We start from the raw sequence: 17,953 nt of genomic DNA on the forward strand, positions 1-17,953 counted from the left end.
TCAAGAGCACAACACACACGCACGCACGCACGTGTCTGTGTCTGCCATGAAACACAATACACACTGCCATGCGTTTGTCCTCCAACTTCCACACCCAATCTCTGCTATGCTGTAATGACTATTTAAACAATATAGTATAATGTGGCGCCGACACCAAGGACACCATTAAATGTGAGAAAACATTTTAAAAGCATTGTACTTTTCGTGCTGAGAGTGCAAGAAAATCAGTGACTGGGTTCTTGAAATTGTGGGGAAAGTAACTTATAATTCTTTTAAATTTGAATTCATATGTATCATGTTTTACAGCATTATCAATGCATTTATTTACATTTTAAGTAAAAAAAATATATATATATATTTTCTATATTATTCTCAAGTCCTAACATTTGTGTTTTCTTTTAATCTATAGTTGTTTATAATAAACTAATTAAACAGTAAAATATCAAGCCTCATTTACATTTCTGTGTCATAAGGGTTAGATACCGACATCTCAGGATGGACTATGTGAAGAAGCTCTGGGGCAGACCTAAATAAATTACCAGTCAAACGTGGAAAATGATTTAAAATAAGTGAATTCAAATTTATCTTTTTACATGTGTATTTCTAAAAATTCTGGCTAAAAAGCTGTATACAATGCATAAAAACCGACCCACTCGCCTTTTGAGTGGGTCTAGACCATCAAACACATATGTAAGGATATAATTATCTGAACATTAAACACCACCTCTGCCACTCCTCTTCCCCTCCACCACTCCCCCAGTCCTCACTCATCAATTGCTCCCTGTGGTGGCAGAAAAGGGCAGCGCACCTCTAAAGTGAGCTAATGATAAGGCAGCACCTCAGCCTGCACATTCACATGCACCTGCATCGGTTTGCCTTTTATTAGTGCAGAGACCCGCCGACACAAAGGCAATTACAACAGACTTTGATCCTAATGGGATCCTAAGGGCACACACACGCACACGCACGCACACGCACACACAACTTCACAGCCTCGCACACATACTCACATTACACATAATTAGCAGGGGGAAGGGACAGACTCAACATATTATGACCGACAGGAAACAGCATCTCTGTTATCAGACTGACGAGGGGAAATGAATCAGGTCACCACCTGCACTGTCTCTTTACCTTATTAACTTTACAGGCTCATCAAATAACAGAAATGAGCTGTGACCTCACATGGTGGGAAAAGGTAAATGTGTAGAGCTTTACACTAACCAGAGCAAACAGAGTTTTAACACCGAGGAGACGCTGTTTTACGGGGCTTTAAAACGCAGGCCTGTTGAGTTGGTCCAAATAAATACCTTCATCAGATTTCGTCCTTTTATTTTATTAATTTAATAAAAAGTCACCAGTTACAGAGACTTCTGTGTTGCATTCATATTTACTTTGATAAAACTATCTGATTGAGACCCCCTCAGTATTGATCCTGCTCTTCATTCGATTGCCTCTGGGCTCCAAGAAGACCTCAGATTCTTTAAAACAATCAGACGTGGTTCAAAAAGTTGTGCCTTCTATCTGTAACTTTCTAGCTCAAATGCACTTTTAAAAACTAAATACATTGGCTCTGCTGTCCACAGAGCAGAATGACCTTTACATCTTCATGGTTCAGTGTCTATAAACCATTCCCCTTAAATCGTGAAAAGTCAGTTTAATTTCAGCCAATTTCATTTCATTACATCACCTAACATTTTGTCATTCATACGCTAAAATAGGTGCAAAATATGGATTATTGGTTGACTCACTAACACTAATTGTGTTATTTCCTATTTAACCCTCTTTCGATACTGTTCGTTTTGTGACAACGATTGATCAATTTGGAAAATTCCCAGTATTAAAAAACACATTGCGTATCTATATAGACTTATTTAGAAGCCAATGTTATCGGGACAACATCTTCTGTAAATTCAAAATTATTTGCCTTTTCTGATCTGTGATTTCAAAATTAAATAGTTGTAAAACAAAGCAAAGAATTAAAAGTGTTTTGAAGAAGTCAGACCTGGTGTTGTTCTTGAACTTGAGGAAGTAGTGGAGGCAGTTAATGCAGTGATGGGGTCCAGGACCCTCACAGCCATTTTCATTGCACTCAGAGTCACAGGGGCCTGGAGACACACAGAATTCAACACGTTGACGGAAAAGCCTGAAAAAACTTTACCAATCTATATGACTTAATGGAAAGCAATCATTTTTTATATATTACAATTAGGTAGTGCCTTTAAAATAAATGCAATACAATAATTTGCCATAATCTAAGGGCAGTAGAAAAATAATGTGCAGAGAGAAATGATGTTACTTTACAACACATGAGAACATGGCTGCTGCTGCTGCTGCTAACCTGTCAGTGCTCGGCTCAGTATTTATCACTCACCATTGTACTCCTCTGTGAACTCCTCATCGGTGGGCGTCAGCATGTCTGTGGAGCGAGGCTTATCGTTGCGCAGAGATGAGTATGGATGCACAGAGGTGCCGTACAGCACCAGTGACCACTCCTTCAGCTTGCCTGAGGAAACAGAAGTACAGAAGCAAAGTCACCTTACACACGGAGAGACATGATTGAGAGCAGATGAGAACCCTTGTTATCTCATAACCACGGTCGGCACAAGTTACCTGGTTACCTGGGATAACAGTGTTCGACAGAACATCTTTATAGACACTACTAATCTCCAGAGATTTTAATAATTTGTTAAATTAGTTGGTATTTCAACCGCTAAGTTCACTACCTCCACAGCTGTGTGTGTGTGTGTGTGTGTGTGTGTGTGTGTGTGTGTGTGTGTGTCGTGATTCTTTTTTTCAATCAAATAAATTGTTAACTCGTCATACCAGGTACTTTCTGGCTGCGGAGTTGAGAGGGTGAGTCATAGATCTCCAGGACCCAGTCGCCTGCTGCCTTCTCTCCCCAGCAGTGGGTGGTCATAAACTCCCAGTTCTTAAAACCCTCCATGGAGTGATCAAACAACCTGCGTATCAGGAATACACACGCACGTACACACAATCAAACATTGATATCAGATGAGGAAACAACTCAAGTGTTGTCTAAGTGCCAGAACAAACCATTTCACCACTCCAGCAAGTACGACCACAGCCTCTAATGAGCTGTGGACAAACGTTGTGGAGGACTGTGGTTTATTCAAAGTGAACACTACCTATGTGCATACACTGCTTACACTACCCTCAGTATGCAATCCCCTAGAGGTTTCTATATCTTAAGGGGTTTCAGCACAAATTAAAATGTATTGTTTGTAACAAAGAAAGCATAAACAAGTGAATCCACATTTTAATAATGCTAATGTATTTAAATCAGGTACAAAAATCTCGTTTAACCAAATATTTAACACCAAAAGTCCCAAGTTTTTAATTCAGAAGTCCGTCTTCTTTGGTGTCACTTCAAAGGAGCTGATGTTCTTGCTACTTAACTAGATTGTTCTCAGCTTTTGATGGAATCTAATCGCCACCAATTCGGACAAACACTCGTCTGGTAAAGTGTGACGACAATGACGATGACCGCTCTTTGAGTCTCTCACCTGTTGGCGAGCAGCTGAGACTTAGTCCCTGAGGGTGAGGTCAGGTTGATCGACAGGTCTCCACGGCGAGGGTGTGTGATTGTAATACGCACAACCACATGCTCCAGGTAGATCACATGGTGGTTGGGGTTGTCAGTGCATCCTGTCGCCTTGTACACCGACCGAACCACATGCTCTGGACGTATGGTTCTACAGGACACAGTGGGAATCAAATGAAAAGAATATATTAAAACAGGCCATAATTATTATTAATTATTGAACATAATGAGATTTAACTGCTGAATGTCACTGTGTGCTCTCAACAACAATGTTCCTTCAGTTTGAGTTTGCTCTTTTTTCGGAGGTGGGGTTGGGGACTGTGGCGGTCTGACTACACAGAGATATTCTGTCCTGTCAGTTCCTGCCAATAAAAATGCTGTTACCAACTGACACAACACTCAATTCTATGTTTCACGACACAATCACGTGTTTGCTTTTGTGGCAAACACGTGATTGCCACAAAAGCAATCACGTGTTTCCTTTTGATTTAGCCTAAACCAAAAACCAAAGAACATTTCACAAAAGCCCATATTAAATGTTTTTCCATTTGTGAAACCTCAAACAGTCAGAGGGACCAAGAGGCAAGAGCACGATAAGAAAGACAAAGAACATGATTTATTCTGTCTGCTATGCGCAGCTCAGCAGCAGACTGATGACCAGACAGCCAACGCAAACATCTAATGATCCCTTGAATAACATCTGTGGTATGATCTAATATAATAGCGATACAATACCAAAAAAAAGGAAAAACATGGACAGGTCCAGCGCAGGGGACAGTAAATACCACATTGCCAGAGTGAGGCTTTGGAGAGTCATATGTTACTGCTGCTCAGCAGCTGAGCCAACTCGCCACATTATTCACTGCAGCGCTGGATTACATTCAGAGTTCAGTCACTGGAGACTAAAACAGAGCTGGTGAATTTCACTTGCTGGCAAAAGACCACATAAATGGATCCCTATAAATTTTCTTTTTAATAATTTGATTAAAAAATTTTGTTGGAGTGAACATAATTAACATCAGGAACTGGGGGGGGTTGAGCTGTACTGGAAACTCTTTGATTAGATTCCCTGGGATACAATCACAGTATGGTGACATTTGTAGGGACCAAATGATACACAGCAGAAGTAAATCATACTCAGGACAGTAATCGGCTGGTAAAGACCATCTCTGTATTTTTCTTGGAAAATATAATTCACACTTGAGTGAAGGATTGAGACCAAGACAAAGTTTTCAAATCATAAATACCAGCTTTAAACACAAGGCTGTTTGCTTCTGGTATGAATGTAACCATCTGAAATAACGATTTAACGATTGCCTTGACAGCAGGATTCTCCCATTAATTATTAAGTACTGCTAAAATTACAATTTGTTTGTGAAAGGTCAAACTTGGCCATCGAGGTGAAAGTAATTTCTATTGAGATATTGATCAAATTAGCATCACTGCTGCTCCAAATTCCACTGTCTATTATCGGTTAGATCAGTGAATCTGTGTTTTTGCCGATAGGTAAACAACCCATGCCACTTTTGTCATTTTGTTTTGTCCTTCAACTCCATCTCTGATCAGAATGGAAGGCGAACCATCCAGTTCTTGAACAAAAAAAAAATGACATGAGCTCAAGCATACTTGATGGAACGAATAACAGAGATGATCCATTTGGAAAGCGGAGCGCGGCAATGACTGGGGGAGTCTAGGGTTTGATATCACAGCTCTGGCTTCTCTATGACACAACACAGATAACTGAACCATACGCAAGGGGCGGAGCAGAGCAGATGCACAGCTGATTACAACCAGTCTGATTGCACAAAGATCAGTTTCCCTGGTGTGTTTGTGTGTGTGTGTGTGTGTGTGTGTGTGTGTGTGTGTGTGTGTGTGTGTGTGTGTGTGTGTGTGTGCACGCTCCAAGTGGACTGAGGCGGGCGATTGCAGGCAGACAGACATTACCGAACGCAGGCCGAGGGGCCAGCCAGAGGGTGTGTGGAAACACAGGAGTGAGGTGATGGCTGCTGCACTTATGTAGCAAGTTAGTTAGAATTGGGGGAAAACAGAGCCATGAGGATGTACCAACGAAGGAAAAGAGGCACAAATTGAGCACAATTATACATATTTTAATGTTCTACTTAGTTGTTAGGTGTAGGGAAAAGATTCTGCTCTCTAAAAATCAATTTTGAATGGTGTGACATTAAACTTTAAAGGCTTTTTTGCACTTCTCTCAAAAACAAAACAGAGCCTTCTGTTGCCTCCCTTTCTTTCTTTTTTTGCAACCCTGTCATTTGGCTGGATGGAAGGAGGGTAAATATTCTTATGAACAAGGATCAAGCTCCCAGGCAGTTGACAAATGTGCAACTGATCATTCCATGGATCTTGGGAAAAAGAGGCTAAAATGACAGGGATGTTTCTTTTATTACATTCATGCAGCAACATTGGGAATCTCTCCATAATCCAGCACACATTACATGAGTGCGGAGGCCTGGGCCTGACTGCCTGTGATACAAGCGGGACTTTACATAAGCCTCATGCACACTGACTGGAGTACTCGGGCAGAACAGGCAGAATAACACTGATAAATGCCGCAGTCGCTGGACATCGAGCCTTCGACGGAAAGCAAACCAGTTTAGGGCCTGAGTTCAACCATCCAGTCGAACACAGAACAGTGCTCCGGCTTCCAGCTGCATCCAGAATAACAAGCTGTGAAGCTCTGGCGCTCGCTCTCTCTTGCTCTGTGTGTGTGTGTGTGTGTGTGTGTGTGTGTGTGTGTGTGTGTGTGTGTGTGTGTGTGTGTGTGTGTGTGTGTGTGTGTGTGTGTGTGTGTGTGTGTGTCTGTGTGTGTGTGTGTGTGTGTGTGTGTGTGTGTGTGTGTGTGTGTGTGTGTGTGTGTAGCAAAGATCTTATGTGAGAACCACCCTGCCAGAACTAATGCTTGGCCCCTATCAAGGTACAGCTTGCACAACCGCATTCTCAAACACATGCCGGTGCATAAAACACCAGGGAGAGGAAAAATGAGAAAGACTGAGACAGAGAAGAGGGGGTCGGAGGTTGTAAGAGAGGTTTACTAAAGCTGACATATTTCACCTGTTTTCATAATGCAGCACAACCACATTTTGTCACCTTTGTTGGTTTCAAAGTTGACTCACTTCTCTTGCATTTGACTTCAAATTTGCACTGGATTTCAACACTAGATGGGATCCTTATAGTTATCTGCAAGCTTGCATGCTTGCGTGCATGCGTGCGTGTGTGTGTTTTTGCGTCTGGTGTGTGTGTGTGTTCTACCTGATCTGTCGGTCTGCGCTCTCCACACAGACATGTTGAGAAGGGACTTGCCTCCATCTCTCTGCCTCCTTCACCATCGCCTCAGCGTCCATCAGACCAAAGCCATACAAGTGGCTGACTGTAGGAAACGGAGAAAAGTAACAGCGGATTACACGGGTCCATAATCGATTCTATAGTGTCTTGTACCATTAATGGTTGGTCACAAAAGGAGATTCTGTGTTTTCCCCCTAAAAATCCTTTCTGGAGCACAAATAATATAAAAGAAGACTAGGAATCAGCTCTGAACAAGTCTGTAAGCATCTGGAAAAGCATTTACTTCCATAGTGTTTTGAATTCTTTCAGGTTATTTCAAGTGTCAATGTGTCCAACAAATTGCATTTTGTTAGGTAAAAAATAGAAATAGAAAGTCACTCATCTTATGTGTAGTGTTAATCTAATATGAATTCCTTCCATACTTCACACAGCCCTCACCCCCGCTCCCCAGTGCTGTTTCTCTTTAGTTCCTCTTTGAAAAAACTGTCACTTGGATAATCTCCAGGCACACTGGGCCTGCAGCCTGGCTGACCCTTAGTTCTCACTCTCTTGGTTTCTCTCTCTCTCATACACACAAGCGCACGCACACGCACGCGCACGCACACGCACACACACACACACACACACACACACACACACACACACACACACACACACACACACACACACACACACACACACACAGGTATGCGTACACACTTAAACTCGCACTCACAACATTACAAAACAGCAACCAGCATGAACCCTGACAGATGGCAGCTGGCAGCACAGTAGTTTAACAAGAGGGGAAAAAGTTTGGGAAACTGCTCGGCTCCCATCTTCTGACCGGAGAAAACAAATCCAGGAATCAAAGTAATGCATACTGATTTCTCTGTGACTGTTTGTATTGTTCTTTCAAACACACTATATCCCACAATGAAGAGTAAATGCATCTGTTGCTCAACTGATGTGTGTTGATGCTGTGAACCTGCCGCATCATCTACGGCGTGGCCCTGCATTCAAATTGGCCTGAAGTTGTCAAACACTAAGTTAAGCTTTTTATTTTGTTCACTGTTCGTGACAGTCACTATTAGCTTCACCAGTTACAAAACACAACTCTGAACCAGGATGTTTTGGGAAACGTTATTGCAAAGCTGTCCTGTGTTGGTTCCTTTTTTTTCCTGTCTGTTTATCTATGATTTCCCAGTGGAATGAAAAGAGAATGAAGACGATGATGAAGAAGAATAAGTAACACATCTAAAAAAAGACAAGTAAATCTCAGTCTCCTCATAGGAAATGTATCCAACGGCAATGCATTGAACCTTATACGAATTGAAAGATATTTTTATGGTGTAGAATTGTTGTTATGTTATTGAAATTATTTCTGAACCAATCTGATTCTCGATTGAGAAAAACACTGCAGGAGACAACCTGACCTCAGTTAAACATCCGAAACATATTTTTTCTGCCCGATGTCTCTTGATAATCAAGAGACAATTTTTCTGTTTATATAGCAGGTTTACATCACCGACAGGATTTGTATGTACTGTGTGTGTGCGTGTGTGCGTGCGTGTGTGTGTACCATTGTAACCAGCAGCATTGGTCTTCCAGTCAGGGGCGCTGAGATGTCCGGCTCTCGAGGTCTTCACAATGATGTGCTGTACATCTCTCCATGACAGAAGGGGACTGGCAGAAGACACACACAAACACATTAATTTATATATTATGTAATTTATTCAATGTGCAGGGAAACTGAGCACATAGTAAATAAAAAAAATTCTATGTACACACTTCAAGCGACATATGCATACATTTTAAACACACATACAGTAGTATCCAAAATCTGAGACCCCTTTCCCATTCAAGTGAACAACAAGATCACGTAGCACTGGAATAATGATGAGGAACAATGCTTTCAATGATGTATTGTGTTGTGGAAGAAAGAGAAGAATCTGTATAGTAAAAGAAACTAAAAGGAAGAGAATGAATCTGAAGACACTGACATTTCTTGGTTAATCATGTAATTCGTGTAATCGGATAGGGGGACAGTGGGTGGATAAATGGGCAACATAAAAAGGGGGAGGGGGGTAAAAACAAAGCACAAGGATCAAGGTGCAGGATGAAATGTAAAACAAGGTAAATGAAACGTAGTAATATACAGTAGGTGGAAGATTATGGAGAAACAATTACAGAGGCATAGGTGGAGAGCAAAGATGCCCGGTCATCTGTGTGTCTCTCTGATCTCACGTGAGATCCATTACGAGATGGCAGCCATGTGTCTCGACTCCTTTGATGTCCAAACACTCCATTAAAGGGAGAAACCAGGAAGAAGTGGGTCACCAAGTTTCCTGGGATTCCCTTCCATCTCATATGCTGGCCAGATGCTCCGTTCCTCCCCTCATGTCCCTCCCTCGCCATCTGAGACCTCCAGAATCTGTACTACTCTGAATCAGTTAACCTCAAACTTATATTTAAAGTCTGCAACCCAACATTTTAAGATTGAAGATGATACACAGGGATGATTTGAGAGGCAATCTGAAGTGAACGCTGTGCCTTTGCCTGTTTAAGAGCAGGTTCTTTCAGTGCTTCTCTTAAGACCAAAAAACGCACTGGAACACATGTAAAATCCAGAACATCTGGGAGAAGTTTCAGCATCACACATTTGTATCCACTGACTTTTACAGATTACAGTTAAAAGCTGAATTCACACACGCACTTTATTCTGCAAACATTCTGGCAGTTTCAGATGAGTAGTACTTGTTTTATATGCTGGAGATCAGCTTCAGCAAGCATTGTCAGACTTCTTTTCATCTATTTTCATCTCGTCTTTTGTACATTGTTCTTTGCAAATATTATTTGTTGGACGCTGAGTATCACAGCCTTAGAAGGACATTTGAAGCCAGGAATATGTATCAGAGGTGTGGTGTGATTTTATTCATTAACCAGCTCACGCTACATGGCCACACTCAGATTAGTCAATCAAATGTCTTTCCAAAATCCTGCAGGCTCCTGCCTTTAAGACAAGCCTTTTTATTATAAACGTCTGCAGTGTGCCCTGCTCCTGTTGTCTTGCCGTTTGTCGAGGTCGTCATGGCGAAATAAGGATCATTGTAAAGATTGAAAATTTCACCTATATGTTGAAGGCTGGTCGTGAATATCTCCTAGCAGTAAAAGAGAGTCACACTCAATCGAATTCATGAAAATACTCTGAATAGCTGAAAATAAAATATCAGTTAAAAAAAAGAAATTTAAAGGATGGTCGCACTGATAAGAGCTTTGAAAAGTCAGAATAATTAATGTTTAGATCAATATTAATGGGCTTGGCGGTGTGTAATTATGGTCCCATGAATGTTTTATGGTCATTAATTAAAAGTGACTTTGGCATCATTATCTAGGCCATGACAGCCTACCCATAAACAAGCCAATGCTAATTAATGGAGTAGCTAACATAGTGGGGGGAAACTAGGAGCAGCATCACAACGTCTGATATAAGCTTTTCATTTCTTCTCTCGACTGTGATTATGGATGAAAACATGTCAAAAGTCCATCTCAATCTCAACTTTGGTTCAGTCCTGTGATGAAACTTGAATCTGTACTTTTCATTCAAAAATCTGCCACATGGGCATGAATTTTATGTCAGATGAGTTTAGAGGAAATGAAGTCTTGTTTTCACCCATCTGTCCCTGCTTTGATCTCTCAAAACCTCCCAGTAGATGAGGTTTGTATGGTGGATGAGCCTCGCTCATTTCTTGGTTATCCCTCCCAATTTCCTCACGGAATTCTCCTGTCTCCATGTTCACACACTTTTTCCAGATCTTTGCTTCCAAGGACACAAGGAGAGTGGAGAGAAATAAAAGTGTGTGAAGCCCGAAAATGCTGCTCCTTGCCGCGTTAGACTCTCGCTCATAGAGAGATAAATCATATGCTGACTTGGAACATGTCAAAGTTGGCGAAATCAACAGAGAACAGAGCACAAGGGCAGTTTTTTGGCATCAAAAAAGACCTCCCAACGGAGGGTTTAGTGAAGTCTAGCGTAATGGCGTCTTGACATGTTTATCACAGAAAGTTTGCTCGCTTTCATTCACCAGATAAGAGCAGATTGAATCAGTGCTGCACAGTTTGTCTAAACCGTTTCCCTCTCGCTCTTTGATCCTGTCCTCTCTTTGCCTGTGTCTGCATGCATGCATGTTTATCCATGTGAGAAATTGAATGAATGGATAGAAAGAAATACAGAGTGCTGCTTTCCTTGGAGGAGGGGGAAAAAGGACCATCGTAACAACGGTGGGGGCCTAACAGACAGTAAGTGAGAGGCAGCAGACGAGAAGAAAGCAGGCAGGCAAAGAGCCGTGTGTGATAATCTTGTTGAGGAAACAGGCTTATGTGCCCAGCACTGCCTGGAAACCGAGAATATTTTCTACTTGGTGGATTTGGATTGGATTATCCAGGTTAAATGAAGTGACCTCAGCTAACTGAGCTGCTCAACATGTGATGATGGGGTAAAGCCCAATTCAGAGTCTGCACCTGCACTGTTTCCAATTCATGAATTTCTCACAAATTAAGCATCTTAGCAGTTTCAGGGAAGATCAGGCAGGCGTCTGCTGTGACGGACTCAAAAAAGACATAAGGGCAACAAAGGACAATCAAACCAACTAAAAAAAATTGCTTTTAGTATCTGTCCTTTCTTTCCCCTTCTTACTTTCATATTGGCACTACAGTTCCTTCCAATAGAAATGTTTGGCATAAAAGCACCTGGCACAGAAAAGTCTGAGCTTCATGTAGACAACTTCTACAAAGTCAAGAAAATCCATAGTCCTGCACTTATTCTCCTGCTAAAGACAACCTGAATCTGAGATCTAAATGGTTTATACTTTCTGCTTAAAAACAACAAAGAAGCACAAAACCGGGAACCATCATCGTGTCCCTGTGTTATAAGTCAGCCATCTGCGCTTTTTGAAAACTGTTTCTGAAGAGGAAGATATTGTTTGAAAATACAGTAATCGTTGATTTCCTACATTTATTTACTACACTATGAAGAGCATTCAGTGTTATGGGTCGCTGAGGTGGAACTTAGAACCAAAACGCGTAAAATATCTCTTATTTTTCTCTACACAAAGCAGCATGAAACCATGTGATCATTTGGCCACCTGCGGCCACATATTGCTATCAAAACAACATTCGTGACGCTCAAACCTGCTTTTGAAGAACCAACAGGAGTCCTGCAATCTATGCAGACCTTTAACACAAGGCATCCCTGCCACCTGCACCAAGCTGCAGATGACTGGAAGCAGGTGATGCTGCGTTTTTAACCATTGTGTTCTTCAGCCCACGATCCAGACGTCCACTTAAACTAAACCTGTTGTACTGATTCGACTAAAAACAAGAGGTTGATCTGTGAGTGTGTGTGTGTTCATGTGTCTCTGAATCCTCTCCACCGCTAACCAGCCAATGATGTATTTGTGATAAAATGCTTCACGTGTTCCCCTCATAGAGCAATGGGGCCAGAGGGCAAGAGGGCATGAGAAGGTAAGCGAGGGACAAAGGGATGAAGTGAAGGGACGAGGTTAAATGGATCTTACTTTGCCTCCAGGGCCAGAGCAATAATGGCAGCAGCCATGGGAGCCGAGGCGGATGTCCCCGTGTGACTGTCTGTACACCGATGTCTCAGGTCTGTTGTGATCTGCAGATAGAGGAGAAGGAGAGAGGGTCAGATGGGGGGATGAAAGAGAGATGAAGAGGAAATAAGAAATAAAATTGTGAAAAAAAAGTAAGAACATATGAATGGGGAATAAGCAGGAGAGGAAGGAGTCAATGTCAAAGAAGAAAGGGGAGAAATATTTATAAATGAGTATGCCATACGCAATTAGATCAAGGAGAACGATAGAGGTGGAGGGAGAAAAGGAGGAGACAATAGTGACAATGAGAGAAGGAGGAGAGGGAGACAGAGAAACCGACTGAAATCATGAGGATCAGTAGGATTTACACACACCTGAAACTCACATTCCAGCTTTTATACACTGCCTCCCGAAAGACATAGCACACACACGGACACTCACAAAAGTACGCAAATCGCCCGTTTTCCCCAAAAAATAAATGCCGAAGGAGAAACAAAGAGTAAGAAGCAATAAGTAGTAGTGAAACGTGATGCTAAAGAGCCGTGTGTTCGCCATGATTGTACGGACAAAAGGATAAAGAGTAAGAAGCAATAAGTAGTAGTGAAACGTGATGCTAGAGAGCCGTGTGTTCGCCATGATTGTAAGGACTTCAGTTGGCCAACTAGTCAAACAGCTTAACTGTCAGCCAGCCAAGAAAAGCTTAGCTAAGTTCCAGTCTGAGTCTCCATCAAAGGACCTTTACTGGACCAAAAAGTTAGAGGGCTTACCTGAACTCAGACGCACACACACACACAGAATGTGCTAGATTAGACCTACTTTAATATAAATGAGGTTGTACCGCACAAAACCAGAGGGACGCTGTAAAGAGGGTGTGTGCATCTGTGTGTGTGTGTGTGTGTGTGTGTGTGTGTGTGTGTGTGTGTGTGTGTGTGTGTGTGTGTGTGTGTGTGTGTGTGTGTGTGTGTGTGTGTGTGTGTGTGTGTGTGTGTGTGTGTGTGTGTGTGTGTGTGTGTGTGTGTGTGTGTGTGTGTGTGTGTGTGTGTGTGTGTGTGGCATCAGTGCGAGGAATGTAGCAAGAGCCTGCCACACAAGTCAGCTCACAGTGGCTAACTGTCACCGTCCATCCCAGTGGAACATGTGAGACATGGTCAATTTGGGTCAAACCCCATAAGGCCACGGAGCACAGACAGACACACAGACATATAGATATAAATATAGGTTGTGTCATGCTGCCCTCTTAACTGAAATTATATATCAAATATGCAAACCTTTAGATATTTTTCCAGCTCCAAATCAAAACTGGACAGTCTTTTTTTTTTTTTAATTAAAGGTTTCCTAACTTGGACATCAGTAAGGAACGTATACGTGCTCTGGTCCTGCAGTTAAATCAGGCTGCTGGTACTTTCAAGAGCTAATGCACTTATATATACTGTAGGTTATTTTATATATAGCTTATTGATGAGCAGGGGTTCTGGAAATCTACCACACGTGCACCGACACACATCAATACTTACAATCTTTCGGTCGTAGTTCTCGCCGCTGCTGTAGGTGGTGGTCAGTGTGGATGAGCATTCCTCCAGATACCAGGGCTTCCGTCCACTCTCAGCTGTGCTGGAGATGGAGATGGTGTAGATGGAGTTGGTGTAGCCATCACAGGAGCAGTGGTCTCTGCTGCGCCCGCCATTGCCTGAAGCCCACACAAAGATGGAGCCACGGCCCTTCCTCCCCTGATTGTAGAAGATGCAGAGAGGATAAATTGAGAGACTGAAGATCTTAGTGCTTAGAGGCAGTTATTGCTCACCAGACTTTGTTTTTGGCCTCATTTTAAAATGTTCTTCTACTGTCCATCAGAAGGGGAGCTACGGCGTCTGTGTTCAGTGAGCAGAAATCAATGTATGAAGACCCCACCCACAGCAAAAATACCGAAAAAGATCGGCAGAGAACAGGACACTCGATGTTCTCAGCAGTCCTGTCAGCGTCTGGCAGCAGATCTGATGTAATGTGTCCAAGCTCAGTAATCATACTGTTTTCACTGGCCAAAATATAGTGGAGTGTTGTTTTGTTGTTGTTGTTTTTTTGCTTTGAAGCGTTGGCATGCTGAGTGCCATGCTGTGTTAGTCAGTTTTTTTTTTCTCCATGTTGGATTGAGTAAGATGGATTTCTGTCTCCCCTCAGGTCACTGCAGCAGAAGACGGAAGTTAATTTAGCCAATGACATCAGACTTAATCCATCACTGGAACCTAACGCATGCTGTCAGATTGATAAGTACAAGACATTACATTACACATGGAGACTGCACAAAACAGGCTTATTTGGAGATCCAACAAATTTGACCTTTTTAAACACTGCTGCTGTGGAACAGTCCTCCCACTCAACTGCGTTTTAATCTTTTGATGAATAAATGATTGATAATAGTGAATCAAAACAAAATGTTGTTTTGTTTTTATAATTCATTAATTTATTTTATAATAAAACGTGTTTTAATCCATCTTTCCCAACTTGAACATCTTACCCCTCTTTACCCGATATCGAGGGCGACACAATGGAAATAAGCGTTCAGCTTTACTCTACAGTTCCATTGTATGGCAGGACTCATAATTACTTTCACTATTGTCCAATAATTCTGTCATTCTACCCCCAAATAGTAAATTTCATTGCATCACATTTCCAGTTTTATGGTAATTAGCTTTGGCTTTATATACATGCTCTATTTTGTATTTAATCAGTATTTTTTCAGACCATATTTTGAAAACATCATGTGAACAAAAGCTATTATCTGTCATTTGAAGAGTGAAATTAAATACTGCACAGCATTAGAGTTGACTTGATTGTGCACATTCAAGAAAGTAAGCAAAGCAATAAAGCCACAAATATAACATGTAAAGACATGAGTTTGTTTTAGACAAATTATACCGTACATGTAATGAATACATTTTGGTGCATTTTAACAGCAAATAAGAAATGATTATGCAGATGTTTTGCGTTTTTAATAAAGTTTTGGCTAAACACTGCATGCATGGACATTTTTTTTCATAACTGAGGCATGTCAAGGTTAAAATATATTCAAATCAAGGTCCCATGAAGAGGTTACACAGTACATTAAAAAAAGACTAATTCCAGATGTATCTAGAGGATCTTACAAGTTTGAAGGCCAAAGCCAGCACAGCTTTGCATTGATTAAAAGTGTAAATAAAGACACCAATTCATTTACTAATAGAGTTTTTCAGTCTGTGGTACTTTTCAATGGAATCCTTTCGGTCTCAATCCTTTCACTATTTCAATTGGACTTTGTACTTACAGAATTGACCAAGCTGAAAATGATCTATACCCTGGTCTTGTTGCACGCACGCTGAGTGAGTCAATGTGCTGGTGATGGCCGACTGAGCTATGAAGGCAAAGTTCAGCCAGGAGTCAGCAGAAAAGATATCTGACGAATTGACTGACACCGCACGCACGCACGCACGCACGCACGCACGCACGCACGCACGCACACAGGAGAAGAAAAAAAAGATAGTATGGAGCTCTTCAAAAGAGGGCTTCTGTCAGGCAGCGATAAGTAAGGGGGAATCAGACAAGAGCAAACTCTGAAAGACAAGAGCAATGGAGAGCACTTTGAAGGGCAGTTAGCGAAAAGTACGGGACAAAGGCAGGGAGGGAGGGGAAACTGTGACCCGAGGAGAGCTGAAATGCGATGAACAACTTACAGACAGCCACCATCAGCAAGACATCGAGACAGGCAAAGAAAATAGTTTATCATTGAAACAAATGCCAATTAATTAATCTATCAATTGTCCCAAACAATTTCAAGGACTAGTTAATTATATAGGTCATATACCTAACAAAGATTTGTATCTTCTCAAATGTGAGAATCTTCTGCTTTTCACTAATATTATATTATTATATATTCACAGCACAAAATGCACCGAAAGCGGAGTTAAACTAAATAAGTCGACTTTACTGAAAAAATGTTTTATATTAATCTTCTTCCTTCATATGCAGGAAAATATAACCAAGAAAATTACAAAACAGAATACCCAATTTCGGTATTCCATACAAAAAGAAACACAAGCCAGAGTGCAACACTCCCCACAGCTGTCAGTTACATCCTGAACACCTCCGCTCTTTGTGATAAACCGTCTCTTCAGGGTGTCACATAGGTTCACGTCACCCTCACAAGCAAACCGTTCAGCTTGACAGAAACACTCCCACCAAACAGCGGGGGGGCATACAAGCACGTACACATGCCTAACTCGTAGTTTTTGGACAGATATCTGCCCCAGCTCTGTCATCTTTAAAGGCCAGCCTGTCAGGACTCTCCTCTGCTCACGGTACCAACCTGTCAGTCCCTTTTCCTCTACGCTCTCTTTCCTCTTTTTTGTTACATGCCACTGGCTCTCAGCCTCCCAGTCAAAGGGTTCAGGCTGAAGGAAATCCGTACATCGCCCGTCACCACGTCTACATCCGCCTAATCAAATACCACCAAGCCAGTTGTAGCAAACTTTGCGAAGGCGTAGACGTGGGTATGTGAATGCACGAGTTGTGACCAATAAATGACTTCACCCCTGTTAACCTCTGTTATAGCTTTTCACTCCGTCCTGCCAACAACACAGCGCCAGCATGTCCTTATGCAAAATAAGCTATGAATATGCAAATTAATATATGCTGATAGATTGGAGGTGCTTCTCTAATGTCCAGAGGAGCTTCACACGTAGAGATAGCCGGAGCAGAGTTTGGGATATGAGTATATGTGAGTGTGCACACACACACACACACACACACACACACACACACACACACACACACACACACACACACACACACACACACACACACACACACACACACACACACACACACACACACACACACACACACACACACACACACACACACACACACACACACACACACACACACACACCTGCTTTGTGTGTGTTTACATCTCATCATCACCTCATGTGAATACCAATATGAAAGTCCTGGCTGAGCAGTGAAACACTTGTTTGTTTGTACATGTGTTTGTATCTAAATTTTTGTGCGTGTGTGCGTGTGCCCACCATGCGGATGCCATTCTCGAAGGCCTGTCTGGCCAGAGACGCTGGCCCATCCACGGTCTTTCCGTCATCGTCGGGTCCCCAGCTGGCACTGTAGATGTCGATGTGCTGCGGCTGCAGGCTCAGAGACTTAGCCTCCACCATGTCAGTTACATCTCCATCCAGCATTCGCACACCTGGTACACAGAAATAACTCATGAATAAAGTTTAATCTGTCTTCTATGTGTTTCCACAGAACTTGCTGAAAATGTTTAATACGCAGCCACTGGAGCTGCTTAATGTTCTGTCATAATTACCATTATACATTACAGGCTAATGAAGTCATTACTTAGGCTAAATCTAACTATAAAGCAAGGAATCTCTGTCTGTCTTTCTGAATGTGGCTCACATATCTCGACATCTGTTCATCTTATTGGCTTCACACGTATGTGTGGTATGTG

At 41.9% G+C, this 17,953-nt stretch overlaps 1 protein-coding gene across 4 annotated transcripts in view; it reads right to left on the reverse strand.

The window, feature by feature from the left end:
• pcsk5b (proprotein convertase subtilisin/kexin type 5b) overlaps positions 1-17,953 on the reverse strand; it is a 68,112-nt gene that overhangs the window by 28,912 nt on the left and 21,247 nt on the right. For all 4 annotated transcript variants that reach the window (XM_035640099.2, XM_035640100.2, XM_035640102.2 and 1 more), the window contains exons 7-15: positions 17,517-17,689; positions 13,974-14,186; positions 12,424-12,524; positions 8,430-8,533; positions 6,836-6,953; positions 3,528-3,716; positions 2,827-2,963; positions 2,375-2,506; positions 2,006-2,108 (exon numbers count right to left, since the gene is read on the reverse strand). In XM_035640099.2, the coding sequence (XP_035495992.1) occupies positions 2,006-2,108; positions 2,375-2,506; positions 2,827-2,963; positions 3,528-3,716; positions 6,836-6,953; positions 8,430-8,533; positions 12,424-12,524; positions 13,974-14,186; positions 17,517-17,689 (1,270 nt within the window). The remainder of the gene's footprint in view (positions 1-2,005; positions 2,109-2,374; positions 2,507-2,826; positions 2,964-3,527; positions 3,717-6,835; positions 6,954-8,429; positions 8,534-12,423; positions 12,525-13,973; positions 14,187-17,516; positions 17,690-17,953) is intronic.

The sequence above is a fragment of the Scophthalmus maximus genome, chromosome 19, assembly GCF_022379125.1.
Source record: "Scophthalmus maximus strain ysfricsl-2021 chromosome 19, ASM2237912v1, whole genome shotgun sequence".
Taxonomy (NCBI): Eukaryota; Metazoa; Chordata; class Actinopteri; order Pleuronectiformes; family Scophthalmidae; genus Scophthalmus; species Scophthalmus maximus.